Genomic DNA, 18,186 nt, shown 5'->3' with positions numbered 1-18,186 from the left:
AGCGTGAACCCTATTGTGAACTGTGCTTGTGTGGGATTTAGGTTGCATGCCTCTAATGAGAATCTAATGCCTGATGATCTGTCACTGTCTCCCATCACCCCTAGATGGGACTGTCCAGTTGCTGGAAAACAAGCTCAGGGCTCCCACTGCTTCTACATGATGGTGAATTGTATCATTGTTTCCTTATATATTGCAATGTCATAATAATAGAAATAAAGTGCAAAATAAACATAATATCCTTGAATTATCCTGAAACTATCTCCTGCATCTGTGCCCCGGTCGGTGGAAAAATTGTCTTCCACAAAATTAATCTTTGGTGCCCAAAAGGCTGACTACTGCTGCCTTAGAGGCTCACTCATGCTGCTTTTTTTTTGAGAAGGAATATTGCTTTGTCACCTAGACTGAAGTGCAGTGGTGTGATCTCAGTTCATTGCAACCTCCACCTCCCAGGTTTAAGAAGTTCTCCTGCCTCGGCCTCCCGAGTAGCTGGGATTACAGGCACGCACCACCACACCCGGCTAATTTTTGTATTTTTAGTAGAGATGGGGTTTCACCATGTTGGCCAGGCTGGTCTCAAAATCCTGACCTCCAGTGATCCACCCGCCTCAGCCTCCCAAAGTGCTGGGATTACAGGTTGAGCCACGGCACCCGTCTCATGCTGCTTTTTGGATCCTGCATGGCCCAGGAAGGGCAGCACCTGAAAATCTTACCTGCAGTGGGTGGGAGGGTGGCTGTAGCTGCAGGTAGCACTGGCTGGGGGAGTACCAGCTTCCGAGGGAGAGGTAGCTGGGCAGGTACTGAGCTCCCACGGGCTTTCCATTCAGTGCTGTCACCTTGGTCTGAAGAACGGAAGACACTTAGGTCAACACCTGAGTCCCGAGAGCAGAAAGGGGATCTTGGGGATGCTTCTGCCTGCTCTGCTCAGAAGAAGCCCCCTCTCATGCTCCAGTATCCCTTTGGAGAACCCCCTCCCCAATCCTCAGGGAGTAGTATCCAGTTGTCCAGCCCGGTCTTCCTAGCTCCAAGAAGCAAGCGTCCAGCTGGGCACTGTGACTCAGCTGGGCAATGTGACTCACGCCTCTAATCACAGCACTTCAGGAGGCTGTGGCAGGTGGATCATCTAAAGCCAGGAGTTCAAGACCAGCCTGGTCAACATGGTGAAATCCTGTCTCTACTAAAAAGAATACAAAAATTAGCCAGGAGTGATGGGGCACACCTGTAATCCCAGCTACTCAGGAGGCTGAGGCATAAGAATTGCTTGAACCTGGGAGGCAGAGGCTGCCGTGAGCCGAGATCACACCACTGCACTCCAGCCTGGGCAACAGAGCAAGACTCCATCTCAAAAAAAAAGAAGAAGAAGAAGAAGAAGAAAGTGTCAAAAATTGGTTGAAGGGTGTTGGGGGCCAGGCACAGTGGGTTCATAGCTGTAATCTCAGCATTTTGGGAGGCAGAGGTGGGAGAATCACTTGGGCCCAGAAGTTCAAGACCAGCCTGGGCAGCACAGCAAGATCTGGTCTCCACAAAAAAATTTTTGAAAATTACTGGGGCGTGGTGGCACATGCCTGGAGACTCAGCTACTAGGGGAGGTTGAGGCAGGAGGATCACTTGAATCCAGGAGTTCAAAGCTGCAATTAGCTATGATCACACCATTGCACTCCAGTCTGGACAACAGAGCTAAACCACGTCTCTGAAATTATTTTAAAAAGAAGTTGGGCCAGGCGCGGTGGCTCACACCTATAATCCCAGCACTTTGGGAGGCCAAGGTAGGCAGATCACGAGGTCAGGAGATCAAGACCATCCTGGCCAACATGGTGAAACCCTGTCTCTACTAAAATACAAAAAATTAGCTGGGTATGGTGACGTGCACCTGTAGTCCCAGCTACTTGGGAGGCTGAGGCAGGGGAATCACTTGAACATGGGAGGCAGAGGTTGCAGTGAGCCAGGATTATGCCACTGCATTCCAGCCTGGGCAACAAGAGCAAAACTCCATCTCAAAAAAAAAAAAAAAAAGTTGGCCTGCCTCTGTCTCTGGCTCCTGGGACTCTAAATAGGGTATAAACGGGCCATACCAGAAAGGCCAGTTGTGTGATTAGATGGCTGGGCTTTGAGCCACAGGATATCAGCCCCACCTCCAGGGAAGGGAGAGGGCAGGAGACTGAGATCAGTCCCATGGCCAATGATTTAATCAATCATGCAGATGAAATGAGTCCCCCACAAAAAACTTTGGACGCCAAAGCTCAGGTGAACTTTCCTGCTTAGCAATGCTCAGCTTGTGGGGATGATATATCCTGGTTCTGTGCAGAGAACACACAAAGCTTCCAATCTGGGAATCGCCCAGACCTCGCCCTATGCGTCTCTCTCTTTGGTTGGTTCTAATTTGTGTCATTTTGCTATGGTAAAGCTGTAATTAAAAGGTGGTGGGGTAGTGGAATTTGCAGCCAGTGGGTGGGAAGCACAGGTGGCCTGGGGACCCCTGGACTTGCAGCTGGTGTCAGAATTCAGGGTAGTCTTGTAGAGAGGGCTGTGCCCATCACCTGTGAAGTGTTGCCCAGCTCATCCGGTAGATGGTGTCAGAAGTCACTGCAACCTCCCACCTGGTAGGGGGTGGGCAGGGCAGCTCTGGTTCCTCAAGGAGTCTGAGAGATGCCAGGCTATGGTCATTCTCTTAAAACAGGACAGTGGGGCCAGGCGCAGTGGCTCACACCTATAATCCCAGCACTATGGGAGGCCGAGACGGGGGATCATGAGGTCAGGAGATCAAGATCATCCTGGCTAATATGGCGAAAATCATCTCTACTAAAAACACAAAAAAATTAGTCAGGTGTGGTGGCGGGCAGCCTGTAGTCCCAGCTACTCGGGAGGCTGAGGCAGGAGAATGGTGTGAACCCGGGAGGCGGAGCTTGCAGTGAGCCGAGATCGTGCCACTGCACTCCAGCCCGGGCGACTGAGAGAGACTCCGTCTCAAACAAACAAACAATGAAAAAAAAAAAAAAAAAAAAAACAGGACAGTGGGCCCGGCACAGTGGCTCACAGCTGTAATTCCAGCACTTTGGGAGGCTGAGACAGGTGGATTGCCTGAGGTCAGTAGTTCAAGACCAGCCTGATCAGCATGGTGAAACCCCATCTCTACTAGAAATACAAAAATTAGCCAGGCGTGGTGGGGGGCACCTGTAATCCCAGCTATTTGGGAGGCTGAGGCAGGAGAATCACTTGAACCTGGGAGGCAGAGGTTGCAGTGAGTCAAGATTGCACCACTGCACTCCAGCCTAGGCGACAGAGCAAGACTCTGCATTTAAAAAAAAACAAAAAAACAAAAACAGAACAGTGGCCCAGGTGACCAAACAGCTGCTGTGTGTCGAGCAGCAGATCCAACACAAGAAAGCGTGAACACATCTGGCTGTGAATGTCGAGTGGCAAAGGCAGTGGCTTCGGTGGTTAAAACCTTTAGGGACATGATGCCCACAGAGGACAAAGTGACCACAGTATCCTCAGTTCCCATCTATGTGTTTACTCTCTGCAGGGCCGCCAGGTCCACTGCCAGTTCCCAAAGCCAAGTGCTGGGACATCCTCTCCAATCCCTCCTGTTCTTCCCTCCCCTGATGATGGGACACCAAGGCCTGCCGGATCTACTTCTTCAAGAGCTCCAGTTTGGGGACCTCTCTGTCCTCATCTCCTGTCTGCCTGCCTGGGCCCTCCCTGAGCCACCCCTCACTGAAGACTCTGGAGTGATCACTGGGTATCAAAAATCAGATCAGGCCAGACATGGCGGCTCATGGCCTGTAATCTCTATGCTTTGGGAGGCTGAAGTGAAAGGATGGCTTGAAGCCAGGAGTTTGAGACTAGCCTGGGCAACATAGCAAGATCCCGTCTCTACAGAAAAATTTATTATTTATTGATTTATTTGTTTGTTTGTTTGTTTTTGAGATGGAGTCTCACTCTGTTGCCCAGGCTGGGGTGCAATGGCGCAATCTCGGCTCACTGCAACCTCTGCCTCTCAGGTTCAAGCAATTCTCCTGCCTCAGTCTCCCGAGTGGCTGAGATTACAGGTGCCTGCCACAACACCTGGCTAATTTTTGTATTTTTAGTAGAGATGGGATTTCCCCATGTTGGCCAGGCTGGTCTCGAACTCCCGACCTCAGGTGATCTGCCCAACTCAGCCTCTCAAAGTGCTAGGATTACAGGCATGAGCCACTGTGCCCAGCCTCTACAGAAAATTTTAAAAATTAGTTGGGTGTGGTGCTAATTACAGGCATGCACCTGTAATCTCAGGTACTTGGTAGGCTAACTCAGGAGGACTGCTTTAGCCCAGCAGTTCGAGGCTGCAGTGAGCTATGATGGTGCCACTGCACTGCAGCCTGAGCAACTGAGCGAGACCCTATCTCTTAAAAAATAAACAAAAAATAAGATCACTCTTTCCCCCGATACTGCCTTCCACTGAGCACCCCTGTGAGGTGGCGGAAACCACCGTTGGCTCTCTACCCGATCTCTTTCCAAAATGACTCAATGTGGTTGAGCACCTGTGAGACCATATAATCACGGTCTGCCTCTGAACCTCCACCCATGCTGTTCCACCCTCCCAGAAGCAGCCTGGCTGACGTCCCCACAGTCAGGAGTCCATTTGGAGAGATCCACTCTGACAAGACTCCATTGGTACAACTGGTCCAGGCACCCTTATCTCTCTTTGACATCCCACCCAATCCCAGGATGGCTGTGTTGTCCATCCCACTGTCCAGCGGAATGTGTACTGCTGCAGGGCTAGGATGGGCTCCAGGCCCACTGATCAGGTGCCTGCACCCAGCCTAGGGGAGGCCCCAAGTCCGTACCTGCTGACTGAATAACAAGGGTCCGTGGGACTCACCCACCTCAAGCCACACGTGCTGGGCTGACGTGGGGATGGAGGGGATTTCAAACCCCACCAGTCCACCCTGGGACACAGCTTCACTGGTGTAGATGTTATCCTTCGGTGTCAGCTCTGCCTTAATCTGGACTGTCACCCCCTCAGCTGGGCTGCCATCTGGGTAGGATAGCTCCACCTAGAAAAGGTCACCCAAGACACAACAGAGTTAAGACGGCCATGTGCCCCAAACTGATCTGCAGAATCAACACAATCTCCACTGGAATCCCAGCGGGCTTCTTTGCAGAAATTGACAAACTGCTCCTGAAATTCACATGGCATCCAATGGGTCCCAAATAGCGAAAACAATTCTTAAAGGGAACGAAAAAGGACTCACAGGTTCAGGTGTGGTGGCGTGTGCCTGTGGTCCCAGCTACTCAAGAGGCCTCCAAGGCAGACATAGAAGGGTGGGTGCAGTGGCTCACACCTGTAATCCCAACACTTTGGGAAGCCAAAGCAGGAGGATCACTTGAGGCCAGGAGTTCCAGAACAGCCTGGGTAACATAGTGAGACCTCACTACAAAAAACTTAAAAATTTCAGGTGTGGTGGCATGCGCCTATAGTCCCAACTATTCAGGAGGCTGAGGCAGGAGGATCACTTGAGTCTAGGAGTTCAAGGCTGCAGAGAGCTATGATGGTGCCACTGCACTCCAGCCTGGGTGACTGAATGAGACCCTGTCTCTTAAGAAAAAAGAAATGTTCTAAATGAAGTTGCATCCCTACCTCACACCATATACACAAATAAACTCAAATGGATCACAGACCTAAATGTAACAGCTAAAGCTATAACATTCTTAGAAGAAAACATAAGGGTAGACCTTCATGCCCTTGGATTTGGCAAAGAGGTCGTGAAGTACAAATTACATGTGCTGGCCATTAGTCTGATGCCATATCAGGGTATGGACAGTTCAGTGTGACACTTAAACCTCACCCATTCAGACTGGTTGGAGAGCCAGCTAGAATGAGGCAGACATGGATGTTTTAAAAGGACCTTCTGAAGAACTCTAAAACAGCCCTCAGCTGTGCAGGTATTTGGTGATGGAGTGAATCAGGATTCAGCCCACATGATCCTCATTAACCACTCCCTTCTTTTTCTTTTTCTTTTTTGAGAGAGAGTCTTGCTCTGTTGCCCAGGCTGGAGTGAAGTGGCCCGATCATAGCTCACTGCAGCCTCTACCTCCTGGGTTCAAGCAATCCTCCTGCCTCATCCTCCTGATAGCTGGGACCACAGGTGTGCAATACCATGCCTGGCTAATTTTTTTAAAAAAAAATTTGTAGAGCTGGGGTCTTGCTCTATTGCCCAGGCTGGTCTCAAACTCCCAGTCTCAAGCAATCCTCCCACCTTGGTCTCTCAAAGTGTGAGCCACCAATGCCTGGCCTATTTTTATTTTTTGTAGAGACTGGATCTCACTATGTTGCCCAGGCTGGTCTCACACTTTTGGCCTCAAGTGGTCCTCTTGCCTCAGCCTCCCAAAGCACTGGAACTACAGGTATGAGCCACCATGCCCAGTCTAACCTCTCCTTTCTTGAATGCAGATGGTAGATATTTTCTGTTGTATGTGAAATGCTCTTTACCAAATTTGTAGCCTTAAACCTCTTCTTCACATACATTCTGACCCTGCACAAGGTACTTTAGTTTCTACACAAGCTGGGGCCCTCAAAGCCAGGGACACAGGAGATAGGTCTCTGTGCATGGGATAGAGGTGGTTCCAACACTGGCATGGAGAAGAAAAGGGAGGTTCCAAAGCAGAGCAAGAGGGTCAGAACTCAGTGTGAGGACAGCCAGCCAGCATCACTCATGGACAGCAAAAGGGAACTGGGTACAGGCAGACGCAGGGCCAGGGGTGTGGCCCACTTTCCCCTTGCATGACACTGGGCTCTGTTGGCCTTGCCCCACTCCTGCTGCTGCAATTGGGGTGAAGTTACCTCAGGTTTATTTTTTTATTTTTTTGATTTTTGTATTTGAGACAGAGTCTCACTCTGTCTCCTAGGCTGGAGTGTGGTGGTGTGATCTCAGCTCACTGCAACCTCCGCCTCCCGCATTGAAGCAATTCTCATGCCTCAGTCTCCTGAGTCACTGGGATTATAGGTGTCCACCACCATGCCTGGCTAATTTTTGTATTTTTAGTAGAGACAGTATTTCACCACGTTGGTTAGGCTAGTCTTGAACTCCTGACCTCAGGTCATCCACCCACCTGGGCCTCCCAAAGTGCTGGGATTATAGTCATGAGCCACCACACCCAGCCTACCCCAGTTTAGTAGTTAAAATAAGAATAATGACTGGGTGCAGTGGCTCACACCCACAATCCCAGCACTTTGTGGGTCTGAGGTAGGAGAACTGCCTGAGCCCAGGAGTTTAAGACCAGTCTGGCCAACACAGCAAGATCCCATCTCTACAAAAAATTTAAAAATTAGTCAGGCATCATGGCTTATGCCTGCAATCTCAGCACTCTGGGAGGCTGAGGCAGGTGGATCACCTCAGGTCAGGAGTTCGAGACCAACCTGGCCAACATGGTGAAACTCCATCTCTACTAAAAATACAAAAATTAGCGGGATGTGGTGGGGCATGCCTGTAATCCCAGCTACTCAGGAGGCTGAGGCAGAAGAATCGCTTGAACCCAGGAGGCAGAGGTTGCAATTAGCCAAGATTGAGCCACTGCACTCCAGCCTGGGTGACAGAGCGAGACTCTTGTCTCAAAAATAAATAAATAAATAAAAATTTAAAAATAAAAAAATTTGTTGGGCCTGGTGGCTCATGCCTGCAGTACCAGCTACTCAGGATGCTGAGGCAGGCAGATTGCTTGAGTCCAGGATATCGAGGCTGCAATGAGCTATGATCTCACCACTGCACTCCATCCTGGGCGACAGAGCAAAACCCTGTCTCTAAGAAAAAAACATATATAAGGATCACGACATCTGGACACCTCAAAATTTAATGTGCATAAGACTTGAGTGGTGGGTGGCAGGCAGAGGCTCGTTCAAAATGTCACACAGGTCTGCACCTGTCAGTCTCAGGAACAGGAGATCTACCTCTGCAGGGCTCTCAACTTAGGTCCTCAGGGGATAAAATCAACCCAGTGAAGGGCCAGGAGTGATGGCTCACTCCTGTAACCCGAGTACTTTGGGAGGCCAAGGCTGGAGGTTCACTTGAGGCCAGGAGTTCGAGATGAGCCTGGCCAACATGGCAAAACCCTGTCTCTACTAAAAATACAAAAATTAACTGGGCTTGATAGTATGTGCCTGTAATCTCAGCTACTCGGGAGGCTGAGGTAGGAGAATCACTTGAACCTGGGACATGGAGGTTGCAGTGAGCCAAGATGAAGCCACTGCACTTCAACCTGGGCAATGGAGTGTGACTGTGTCTCAAAAATAAAGAACCCATTGAAGAAACAGGACTGCCTTAGAGGAGCTGTTTTAATAAATGGCTACTCAAGGCCAGGCACGGTGGCTCACGCCTATAATCCCAGCACTCTGGGAGGCCAAGGTGGGTGGATCATGAGGTCAAGAGATCAAGACCATCCTGGCTAACACGGTGAAACCCTGTCTCTACTAAAAAATACAAAAAATTAGCCAGGCGAAGTGGCAGGCACCTGTAGTCCCAGCTACTCGGGAGGCTGAGGCAGGAGAATGGTGTGAACCCGGGAGGCAGAGCTCGCAGTGAGCCGAGATCGTGCCACTGCACTCCAGCACTCCAGCCTGGGCAACAGAGCGAGACTCCGTCTCAAAAAAATAAATAAATAAAATAAATAAGTAAATAAATAAATGGCTACTCAAATGTCTGCCCAAGTGGAATAGAGTAGATCATCCTTTCCCATGGAGGAAAATGTCCCCTGGCCCTCACCTGGGACACTAGCCCTCACCACACTCTGCAAAGGTTATGTCAGGGGATCCGTTTTCAGCTGAGTCACCACTGCGGAGCTAGTGGCTGGTGGTGGTGGTTTCACGGTGGTCCTCGGGCGGGATGTGGTACAGTCACCCCCAAGTTACCTTCCCCACGTAGGCCAGGCCCGGCTTGAACTGCTTCCTCGTGTCCTTGGAGTACCGGATGTCCACCAGCTGCCTCTGCACGGGGGTGGAGTCGTCGAACGCCACCTGCTGGCTCCCGTCCACACTGGTCACTGTGGCCCAGATGCTGACCCTGCCCCGGAAGTGCTCGGGGACATCCGCTGGGATCATGTCCCTCACACAGATATCAAAGTCCTGGGAGCCGAGGATCTGGAGGGAGGAAAAACGCAGCCCGTGCTCGCTCAGGGTTGGAGTGTCCTTGAGAGATGTCCCTGAAACACACACCTGAGGTGCAAGACTCTTCAGCTGCTTGGAGGGCCAGGGGACACTTGGTGACATACCCAATCTATGCCACGGGACCATGCAGAGGGTCCCTCACTGGATCTGGACAACATCCCGGGGAAGATGGATATTGGCTTCATTGGGCAGAAGAGGAAAAAGGCCAGGCACAGTGGCTCATGCCTTTAATCCCAGCACTTTGGGAGGCCATGGCAGGCAGATCACTTGAGGTCAGGAGTTCGAGTCTGGCCAACAAGGCAAAACCCCATCTCTACCGAAAATATAAAAAATTACCTGGGTGTGGTGGCGGGCACCTGTAATCCCAGCTACTCAGGAGGCTGAGGCATGAGAATCGCTTGAACCCAGGAGGCAGAGGTTGAGGTGAGCCCAAATTGTGCCACTGCACTCCAGCCTGGGTTAAGAAAAAAAAAAAAAAAGAGGCCGGGCGCGATGGCTCAAGCCTGTAATCCCAGAACTTTGGGAGGCCGAGATGGGCAGATCACGAGGTCAGGAGATCGAGAGCATCCTGGCTAACACAGTGAAACCCCCACTCTACTAAAAAATACAAAAAACTAGCCAAGCATGGTGGCGGGCGCCTGTAGTCCCAGCTACTCCGGAGGCTGAGGCAGGAGAATGGCGTAAACCCGGGAGGCAGAGCTTGCAGTGAGCTGAGATCTGGCCATTGCACTCCAGCCTGGGAGACAGAGTGAGACTTCGTCTCGGGAAAAAAAAAAAAAAAAAAGTAAAGAAAAGAAAAAAAAGGCCAGGCGAGGTGGCTCAAGCCTGTAATCCCAGCACTCTGGGAGGCCGAGACGGGCGGATCACGAGGTCAGGAGATCGAGACCATCCTGGCTAACACGGTGAAACCCCATCTCTACTAAAAATACAAAATATTAGCCAGGCGAGGTGGCGGGCGCCTGTGGTCCCAGCTACTCGGGAGGCTGAGGCAGGAGAATGGCGTGAACCTGGGAGGCGGAGGTTGCAGTGAGCTGAGATCCAGCCACTGCACTCCAGCCCAGGCGACAAAGCAAGACTCCGTCTCAAAAAAAAAAAAAAGAAAAGAAAAGAAAAAAAAAAGAGGAAAGAAATTCCCATGCTGACACAATCTCCCATGGCCCAGGCAACAGAGGGGGCATCTGAACCTGTTCAGCCCCACGCTGGGGCACCAGAACTCCCTCATTCAATTCCTATCTCAGGATCCCACCCTGGGACTTGGCAAATAATCCTTATTCAGAAAGAGCTATGGAGTAAATCACTCCAGAAATGACAGAACTAAGACAAAGACCATGAGCTGGTAGCCTCCCAGGAGAACGGCTGGGATTCTCCAAGGTGCCAGTGGCAGGAATGGGAGAGATGGGGGGTTATGGTGTCCAATCTATGGAAGAGAAGCCTCAGAGAGCAGAGAGATGGGCCAGGCGTGTGGCACACACCTGTAATCCCAGCACTTTGGGAGGTCGGCGGGGGCAGATCACTTAAGGTCAGGAGTTCACAACCAACCTGGCCAACGTGGTGAAACCCTGTCTCTACTAAAAACACAAAAATTATCCCAACATGGTGGTGCATGCCTGTAATCCCAGCTACTTGGGAGGCTGAGGCAGGAGAATTGCCTGAACCCAGGAGGCAGAGGCTGCAGTGATCCAAGATCGCGCCACTGCACTCCAGCCTGGGAGACACAGCGAGACTCCATCTCAATAAATAATTAAATTAAATTAAATTAAATTAAAGATATCTCAGATATAAGAGAGGGGAACCCATTGGAGCAGATGTGTCCCAGGTGGGAAAGGGACTAAGTAGGAGCATTGGGTGGGAGGTGAGGAAGAGCCAGTGCTGAAAGGGTTAATGTTGGGGCACCTACAGAGGGATGGGAATCTCCAGGAAGGAGGGTGTCTGTTGTACAGTTGCCCACTCACAATGTAACATTATGCTGAAAGACCAAAAAAGGTTACAAAACTTTACACATGTGGGAATGTAAAACAGTGCAGCCACATTGACCATTTGGCAGTTCCTCAAAAGGTTACACAGTGTTACCCTAGGACCTAGCAATTCCGCTCCTAGGAAGGAACCCAAGAGAAACAAAAACGTAGGTCCACAGAAAAACTTGCACAGGGATGTTCATAGTAGCATGAGACATAATAGCCAAAAAGCAGAAACAACCCAAATGTCCACCACTGGATGAAGAGATAAACACATTGTGGTCCATCTGTACCAGGGAATATGATGCAGCCACAAAAAAAGGAATGAAGTGTTGATCCTGCTATGATGTAGATGAACATCAAAAACATGATGCTGAGTGAGAGAAGCCAGACACAAAAGGACATATAGTGTATGATTCATTCACAGAAATGTCCAGAACAGGCAAATCCATAGAGACAGAAAACAGATTAGTAGTTGCCAGGGACTGGAGGAGGGAAATGAGGATTCTCTACAGAAGGACATGAAGGATGTGGGGAAGGATGGTGGAACAATTCTAAAATCGGATAACAGCATTGGTTGCACAACTCTGCAACCATATGAAGATGATCAAACTGTACACTCTACATGGGTGAATTGTATGCAATGTGAATGATATCTCAATAAAATTGTTTATGTTTTTATTTTATTTTAGAGATGGGATCTCACTATGTTGCCCAGGCTGGCTTTGAATTCCTGAGCTCAAGAGATCTTCCTGCCTCTGCCTTCCAAATATTAAAAGCTGGGACTCCAGGGAATAAAATTAGTGTTTATTCGTGTTTTTTTTGTTTGTTTGTTTTTTGAGGTGTAGTCTCGCTCTGTCATCCAGGTTGGAGTACAGTGACATAGTCTCGGCTCACTGCAACCTCTGCCTCCAGGGTTCAAGTGATTCTCCAGCCTCAGCCTCCCGAGTTATCTGGGATTACAGGCATGCACAACCATGACCAGCTAATTTTTGTGTTTTTAGTAGAAACGCAGTTTCGCCATGTTGGCCAGGCTGGTCTCGAACTCATGGCCTCAAGTGATCCACCAGCCTCAGCCTCCCAAAGTGCTGAGATTACAGGCATGAGCCACTACACCCGGCCAAATTGATGGTTTTTTTTTTAACTTTACATACAGTAACCTGCGAGGAAACACATTAAAATATTGATAGTGGTCGTGTCCACATATTGGAGAACAAGTTATCTTTATTTTCTTCCTTTTTATATTTTCTAAAGTCTCTATATTCAGCCTGCAGGAATTTTATCATCAGAAAAATTCCTGCCATATAACTGTTTCAGAAAGTAAAACAGCGGTGGCCCACACCTGTCATCCCAGCACTTTCAGGTGCAAAGGCCAGAGGATTGCTTGAGCCCAGGAGTTCAAGATCAGCCTGGGCAACATAGTGAGACCCTGTCTCTAATCAAAATTTTTTTAAAGGCAGTAAATAAAATAATAATAATAAAAGAAAGTAAAATAAAATGCGTGATCGTGGAGGTGAACCTGGGGGTTGAGTCAGTGGGTAGAAGGGGTCCCTGTTTCTCACCTTGGTTGTTCTGAGGACGGGGCGTCCCACTTCGTGGCTGTAGTACCCCACACCATTAACAGTCATGTTGATCGTTAAGACACCAGCCACAGGTTTTCCAAAGGTATACCTGGAACAAAAGGATAAAGCATGCTCAATTTCACAGCCAAGATGGCAGGGAGGGCCCAGCCTCAGGAAGGCCAGGTTGGCACAGTGTGGCCACTAGCACAGTGACGGATGCAGCCCCCTTCCCACCCTGCATCCTGTCCTGACAGCCCCCCCTGCAGCCTGGAGTCAGGGCAGAAGATGCCAAGGCCCTCCGATCCTCTGCACCAAGCCTCCAGGTTGACAGAAAAAGAGACGGAGGGTCAGAGAGGAACTCTGGAACTGAGAAGGCTAGGTTGGTGCTCCTCTGGAGCAGAGTAGTGCAGAGGCACGAGCGACTGTGGGCCCCTGAGGGGCACCTGAGCCTAAGCGCCCTATTAAGCTCAACCTTGAACCAGGGACTGGACTTCTCTGAGCCTCAGTTTCCTCACCCAGAGAATGGGAATCAAACTACCCTTGCAGGGGTGATGGTGAAACTTTAAATGTCTGTATGACACTCCTGATGCAGAGGGAATGCTGGTGCATGGGGAACAGGAGCAAAATGAGAGAGTGCAGGCCGGGCGTGGGGTCTCATGCCTGTAATCCCAGCACTTTGGGAGGCCAAGGTGGGCAGATCACTTGAGGTCAGGAGTTCGAGACTAGCCTGGTCAACATGGTGAAACTCTGTCTCTACTAAAAACACAAAAATTAGCTGGGTGTGGTACCACATGCTTGTGATCCCAGCTACTCGGGAGGCTAAGACAGGAGAATCGACTGAGCCCGGGAGGCAGAGGTTGCAGTGAGCTGAGACTGTGTCACTACACTCCAGCCTGCGGGACAGAGCAAGACTCCGTCTGAAAAAAAAACAACAATAAGGATCAACCCCTCTTGGGTCAGCACGCTGGCTGCGGGTGCTGTTTGTGCCAGGGAGGCCTACAGAGGGCGGGGAGCAGCCTTGGGGGAGGAAGGAACTTGGTGGGGTTGGGAGGGGACGCCCTGGGGAAGGGAGATGCTAGTGCAGGAGAGGCACACCCTGGGGGTAGGGCATTCCTTGGGGAGGGGAGACCCTTGGGGAGGGAAGATTTTAGAGCGGAAGGGCAGGACTTGAGTAAGGAATACACAGTGGGAGAGGGGCATGCTTTGGAGAGACAGGGGTGTGCTCATAAGGGTGGGGACACCAGCATGCGAAGGAAGACAGGCAGTGGGTACAGTGCAAGAGGTTCCTGTGGCAGGGAGACATCGAGTACGAGGGAGGGAGGGAGCGGGACACAGGGCACCCTTGGGGGAGCAGGGAGGCCATGGTAGAAGTGCTGCCTGTAGGAGGAGGGGGAAGCACGGTTGTTGGCGTAGAGGGAAGGGGAGGGCAGAGGAGGGGCCCAGGGAAGAGGAAGATGCTCTAGGGAGAGGGGTACCCTGCAGGGAGGGGGCGCCCCCAGGGGAGGGGCACGGGAAAGGGTGATACTCTAGGGGGTGGGCACATCCTGGGGAGGGGGCACCCACAGGGGAGGAGCCCAGCGGGGAAGGAGATACTTTAGGGGGAGGGAGACACCCGGGGAGGGGTCGCCCACAGGGGAGGAGCCCGGGGAGGGAGAGAGATACTCTAAGGGGAGGGGCACATCCTAAGGAGGGAGCACCCGCAGGAGAGAGTCACAGGAAAGGGAGATGCTAGCTGGAGGGGCACATCCCAGGGAGGAGGGAACCAGGAAGGGAGGGGCACACCCATGTGGGAGGGAGGGAGAGAGGCTGCAGAGGAGGGTAATGACCTTGAGGGAGCAGCGTGATGGTTGGGGAAGGGGCAGGGCCCCCGCAGTGTGCCCCAGGGGCCCCTCTTTCTCACCTGGCCCGCACAGTGCCTGTCTCACAGGCGTCCAGGTCTCGGATATACCGGGGCGGGTCAATCAGGAGCTCGAACTTGGGCAACACTGAAGAAAGAAAGCAGAGAGGAGGGGCTGGCTTCTGTCCCTAAGGTGGCCTCAGGGGCCCTGACACCCGTGCAAGCTGTCTGCAGGACCACAGCACCCAGCCACCGTCGAGGCTGACACTCTGCCCATCCACACGGCTCTGCTGAGCAGCCCTGGGGATTTTGTGGGCTGCATCTATTTCTCATCTTCGGGGGACCAGGACCCCATTTTCCTCAAGGGGCCTCCTCCTGTCACTTTCAGACCACGTGCTTAGAGTGTGGTGGATTCCAACCTATCCCAGGGTGGACATGAAGCCAGGAGGCTCCTCCCAGCCCCTGTGACCCTGGGAGCCAACAAGGGGCATCCCCCGGGTGACTGCAGCGGAGAGCTCACTTCTCCAATTGCTTCTGGACTCAGCCTTGGGAGTGTCAAGCCATCTTGTCACCAGGGGCAGAGGTGACACACTGGAGCAGCCGGAAAACCAGAAAGAATCGGGTCCCGAGAGAACTCTTGTAGGAGCCTAAGAATCCCTTTTTTTTTTTTTTTTTTAGACACAGTGTCGCTGTGTCTCCCAGATTAGTGTGCAGTGGCACAATCTTGGCTCACTGCAACCTCCTCCTCCTCCTGGTTCAAGCAATTCTCCTGCCTCAACCTCCCAAGTAGCTGGGACTACAGGCACAAGCCACCACACCTGGCGAATTTTTGTATTTTTAGTAGAGACGGGGTTTCACCATGTTGGCCAGGCTGGTCTTGAACTCCTGACCTCTAATGATCCACCTACCTCGGCCTCCCAAAATGCTGGGATTACAGACATTAGCTGCCGTGCCCGGCCATCTTTTTTTTCTGAGACAGGGTTTCACTTTGTCACCCAAACTGGAGTGCAGTGGTGCAATCACAGTTCACTGCAGCCTTGATCTCCCGGGCTGAAGCGATCCTCCCGCCTCAGCTTCCCCAGTAGCGGGGACTACAGGCAGGTGCCACCACGTCCAGATAATTGTTTTACAGTTTTGTACAGACAGGTACTATGTTGTCCAGGCTGGTCTCAAACTCCTGGCCTCAAGCGATCCTCCCGCCTCGGCCTCCCAAAGTGGTGGGATTACATGTGTGAGCCACCACCATGCCTGGCCTACAATACTTTTTCTCTATAAAAGGCAAGAGTGCACTTTGGGAGGCTGAGGCAGAAGGATTGCTTGAGGCCAGGAGTTCGAGACCAGCCTGGGCAATACGGCGAAACCCTGTCTCTACTAATACAAAAATTAATTGGGTGTGGTGGCTCACACTTGCAGTCCTAGCAACTCAGGAGGCTGAGGAGGGAGGATCACTTGAACTTGGGAAGTCAAGGCTTCAGTGAGCCAGGATCACACCACTGCACTCCAGCCTGGGTGATGGGCGTGAAACCCTGCCTCAAAAAAAAAAAAAAAAAAAAAAAAAAAACAAGACCATCCCCTCAAACTATACCCAATCATCATGAGCCCTCAGTAAAAGAGGACTCGTGTCATCCTCCACTTGTTCACTGCCATTTTCACCAGTTCCCTCCCTCCCTCTCCTTCCTTCCTCCCTCTCCTTCTTTCCTTCCTTCCTTCCTTCCTTTCTCTTTCTCTCTCTCTTTCTTTCGAGACAGAGTCTCACTCTGTCATCCAGGCTGGAGCAAAGTGGTGCGACCTTGGCTCACTGCAACCTCTGCCTCCTGGGTTCAAGTGATTCTCCTGCCTCAGCCTCCCAAGTAGCTGGGATTACAGGCACGTGCCACCACGCCCAGCTAATTTTTGTATTTTTAGTAACGACATGAGGTATCACCATGTTGGCCAGGCTGGTCTTGAACTCCTGACCTCAAGTGATCCACCCACCTGGGCCTCCGAAAAGGCTGGGATTACAGGTGAGAGCCCCTGCACCCAGCCTTCTTCACCAGGTTCTAAGGTTTCTCCCAGATCTGAAATCCCAAGACCCTGAGATTCTCCAACTTACCATACTTCTGAACTTCAAAAGACTTGTTGTACGCGTGGCCTTGCATTTCAACAAAAATGAACCATTCTCCCAACACAGGCTGGTCAGACAAGGGGAAGCTCAGGTTGGTGATGCCTGTGTGAAGAGAGACACCCCTTTGTGCCTGGGCAAGGGCATTTTCAGAGAGCCACGGGCATGGGGAGGTACGGGAAGAGGGAGCCAGGACCCTGCTCCTTCTCCTTCCCTGGGCAGCCCCCCAGGAGAACTGGAGACCACAGAGAAGCTGGTGGGGTCTGTGCAGAGCAGGACGCTGCAGGAGCCCACCAGCGCAGCAGATCTGAGACCCTGGTGGGCTTCAAAGGGATGTAGGAAGAGACTGGACCTGGGGTTCCTGGGACAGCCTTGCAGCCAGGACCAGGGGCAGGCAGTGAGCTGGACAAACAAGGGAAATGAGCCAGCCCGGCTCATCCACTCCATTCCACCCAACCCGAGTCATTTCCAGCCTGGGCACTACTGACACCTGGGGTCGCATGGCTGTCTGGGGTGGAGGCATCCTGTGCACTGTAGGATACTGAGTAGCATCCCTGGCCTCCACCAACCAGATGCCAGTAGTACCAATGCCCCCCACAATCTAACGACCTAAAAAAGTCCCCCAGACATTGCCAATATCGCCTCTAGGGGGCAAAGTCACCCCGGGTGGAAATCCCATATATATATGCACACACATATATAAACATAATATATAATATATATTGCATTATGTTATATATAATATATAATATATATTATGTTATATAATATACAATGTTATATATTATATATTATATTTTGCTATATTATATATATTATGTTATATAATATTTTATATGTTGTATAATATGTTATACAATGTATATTATATGTTATATATAATATACATTATATGTTATATATATAGAGAGAGAGAACAAGACAGACAGGGTCTCCTGCCAGGACAGGGTTTCTCAGCCCCAGCACTACTGACATTTAGGGCCAGATCATTCACTGTGGTGCAGGGGCATCCTGTGCACTGAGGGGTGCTGAGCATCACCCCTGGCCTCCACTCACCAGATGCCCATTGCACCCCTTGTCTTCCACAAAAGTCCTGAGAAGCCAAAATGTCCCCAGACATTGTCAATGTCCCTTGGGGGCAGACTCTCCCGCCCAACTCCCTACCCCTCTGTGAGAACCACCCCCTAACTGAGCTAAAGCACGCACACACTTTAGTCTGTACTAAAGTACACTAAAGCACTCTCTCCCCCAAAACATCACCCCAGAAACACCATCAGCCGCTGACATGAGAGCTGGCATTTGCTTTGCACATGTGCCTCTGAGCCCCGCCCGCAGCTCTGTTTTCACTGGGAGCCATGGAGGAGTTGGAAAGGGTACATTGACTCTAGGCAGTGCCAGGGGATCTTCCACTCCTGAGTGTGACACGCTCACGTGTCCCCAGTGACCATACAGGGAGGGCCATACAGGGAGGGGACAGGGAAAGTGGTTCCCCTGGGTCTCACAACAGAACCCAAAACCCACAGCAGCGCCCACGGCTTCTCCCAATCACATTGGAGTCGGAAGATGTGACGGTTAAAACGGCTTTTTCCTCCGCA

The 18,186-nt window shown here is 51.1% G+C and overlaps 1 protein-coding gene across 7 annotated transcripts in view; it reads right to left on the bottom strand.

The window, feature by feature from the left end:
* CPAMD8 (C3 and PZP like alpha-2-macroglobulin domain containing 8) overlaps positions 1-18,186 on the bottom strand; it is a 125,255-nt gene that overhangs the window by 85,680 nt on the left and 21,389 nt on the right. For all 7 annotated transcript variants that reach the window (XR_004433683.1, XR_004433684.1, XR_004433682.1 and 4 more), the window contains exons 8-13: positions 16,583-16,696; positions 14,554-14,638; positions 12,654-12,762; positions 8,882-9,109; positions 4,863-5,033; positions 711-839 (exon numbers count right to left, since the gene is read on the bottom strand). Coding sequence is in view for 4 of the 7 variants with exons in the window: in XM_033196482.1 (XP_033052373.1) it covers positions 711-839; positions 4,863-5,033; positions 8,882-9,109; positions 12,654-12,762; positions 14,554-14,638; positions 16,583-16,696 (836 nt within the window). In the remaining 3 variants the exon portion in view is untranslated. The remainder of the gene's footprint in view (positions 1-710; positions 840-4,862; positions 5,034-8,881; positions 9,110-12,653; positions 12,763-14,553; positions 14,639-16,582; positions 16,697-18,186) is intronic.

Source organism: Trachypithecus francoisi, unplaced genomic scaffold (genome assembly GCF_009764315.1).
Source record: "Trachypithecus francoisi isolate TF-2019V2 unplaced genomic scaffold, Tfra_2.0 Lachesis_group5, whole genome shotgun sequence".
NCBI lineage: Eukaryota > Metazoa > Chordata > Mammalia > Primates > Cercopithecidae > Trachypithecus > Trachypithecus francoisi.
The sequence above is the reverse complement of the archived record's forward strand: the minus strand, read 5'-3'. Positions and strand labels throughout refer to the sequence as shown.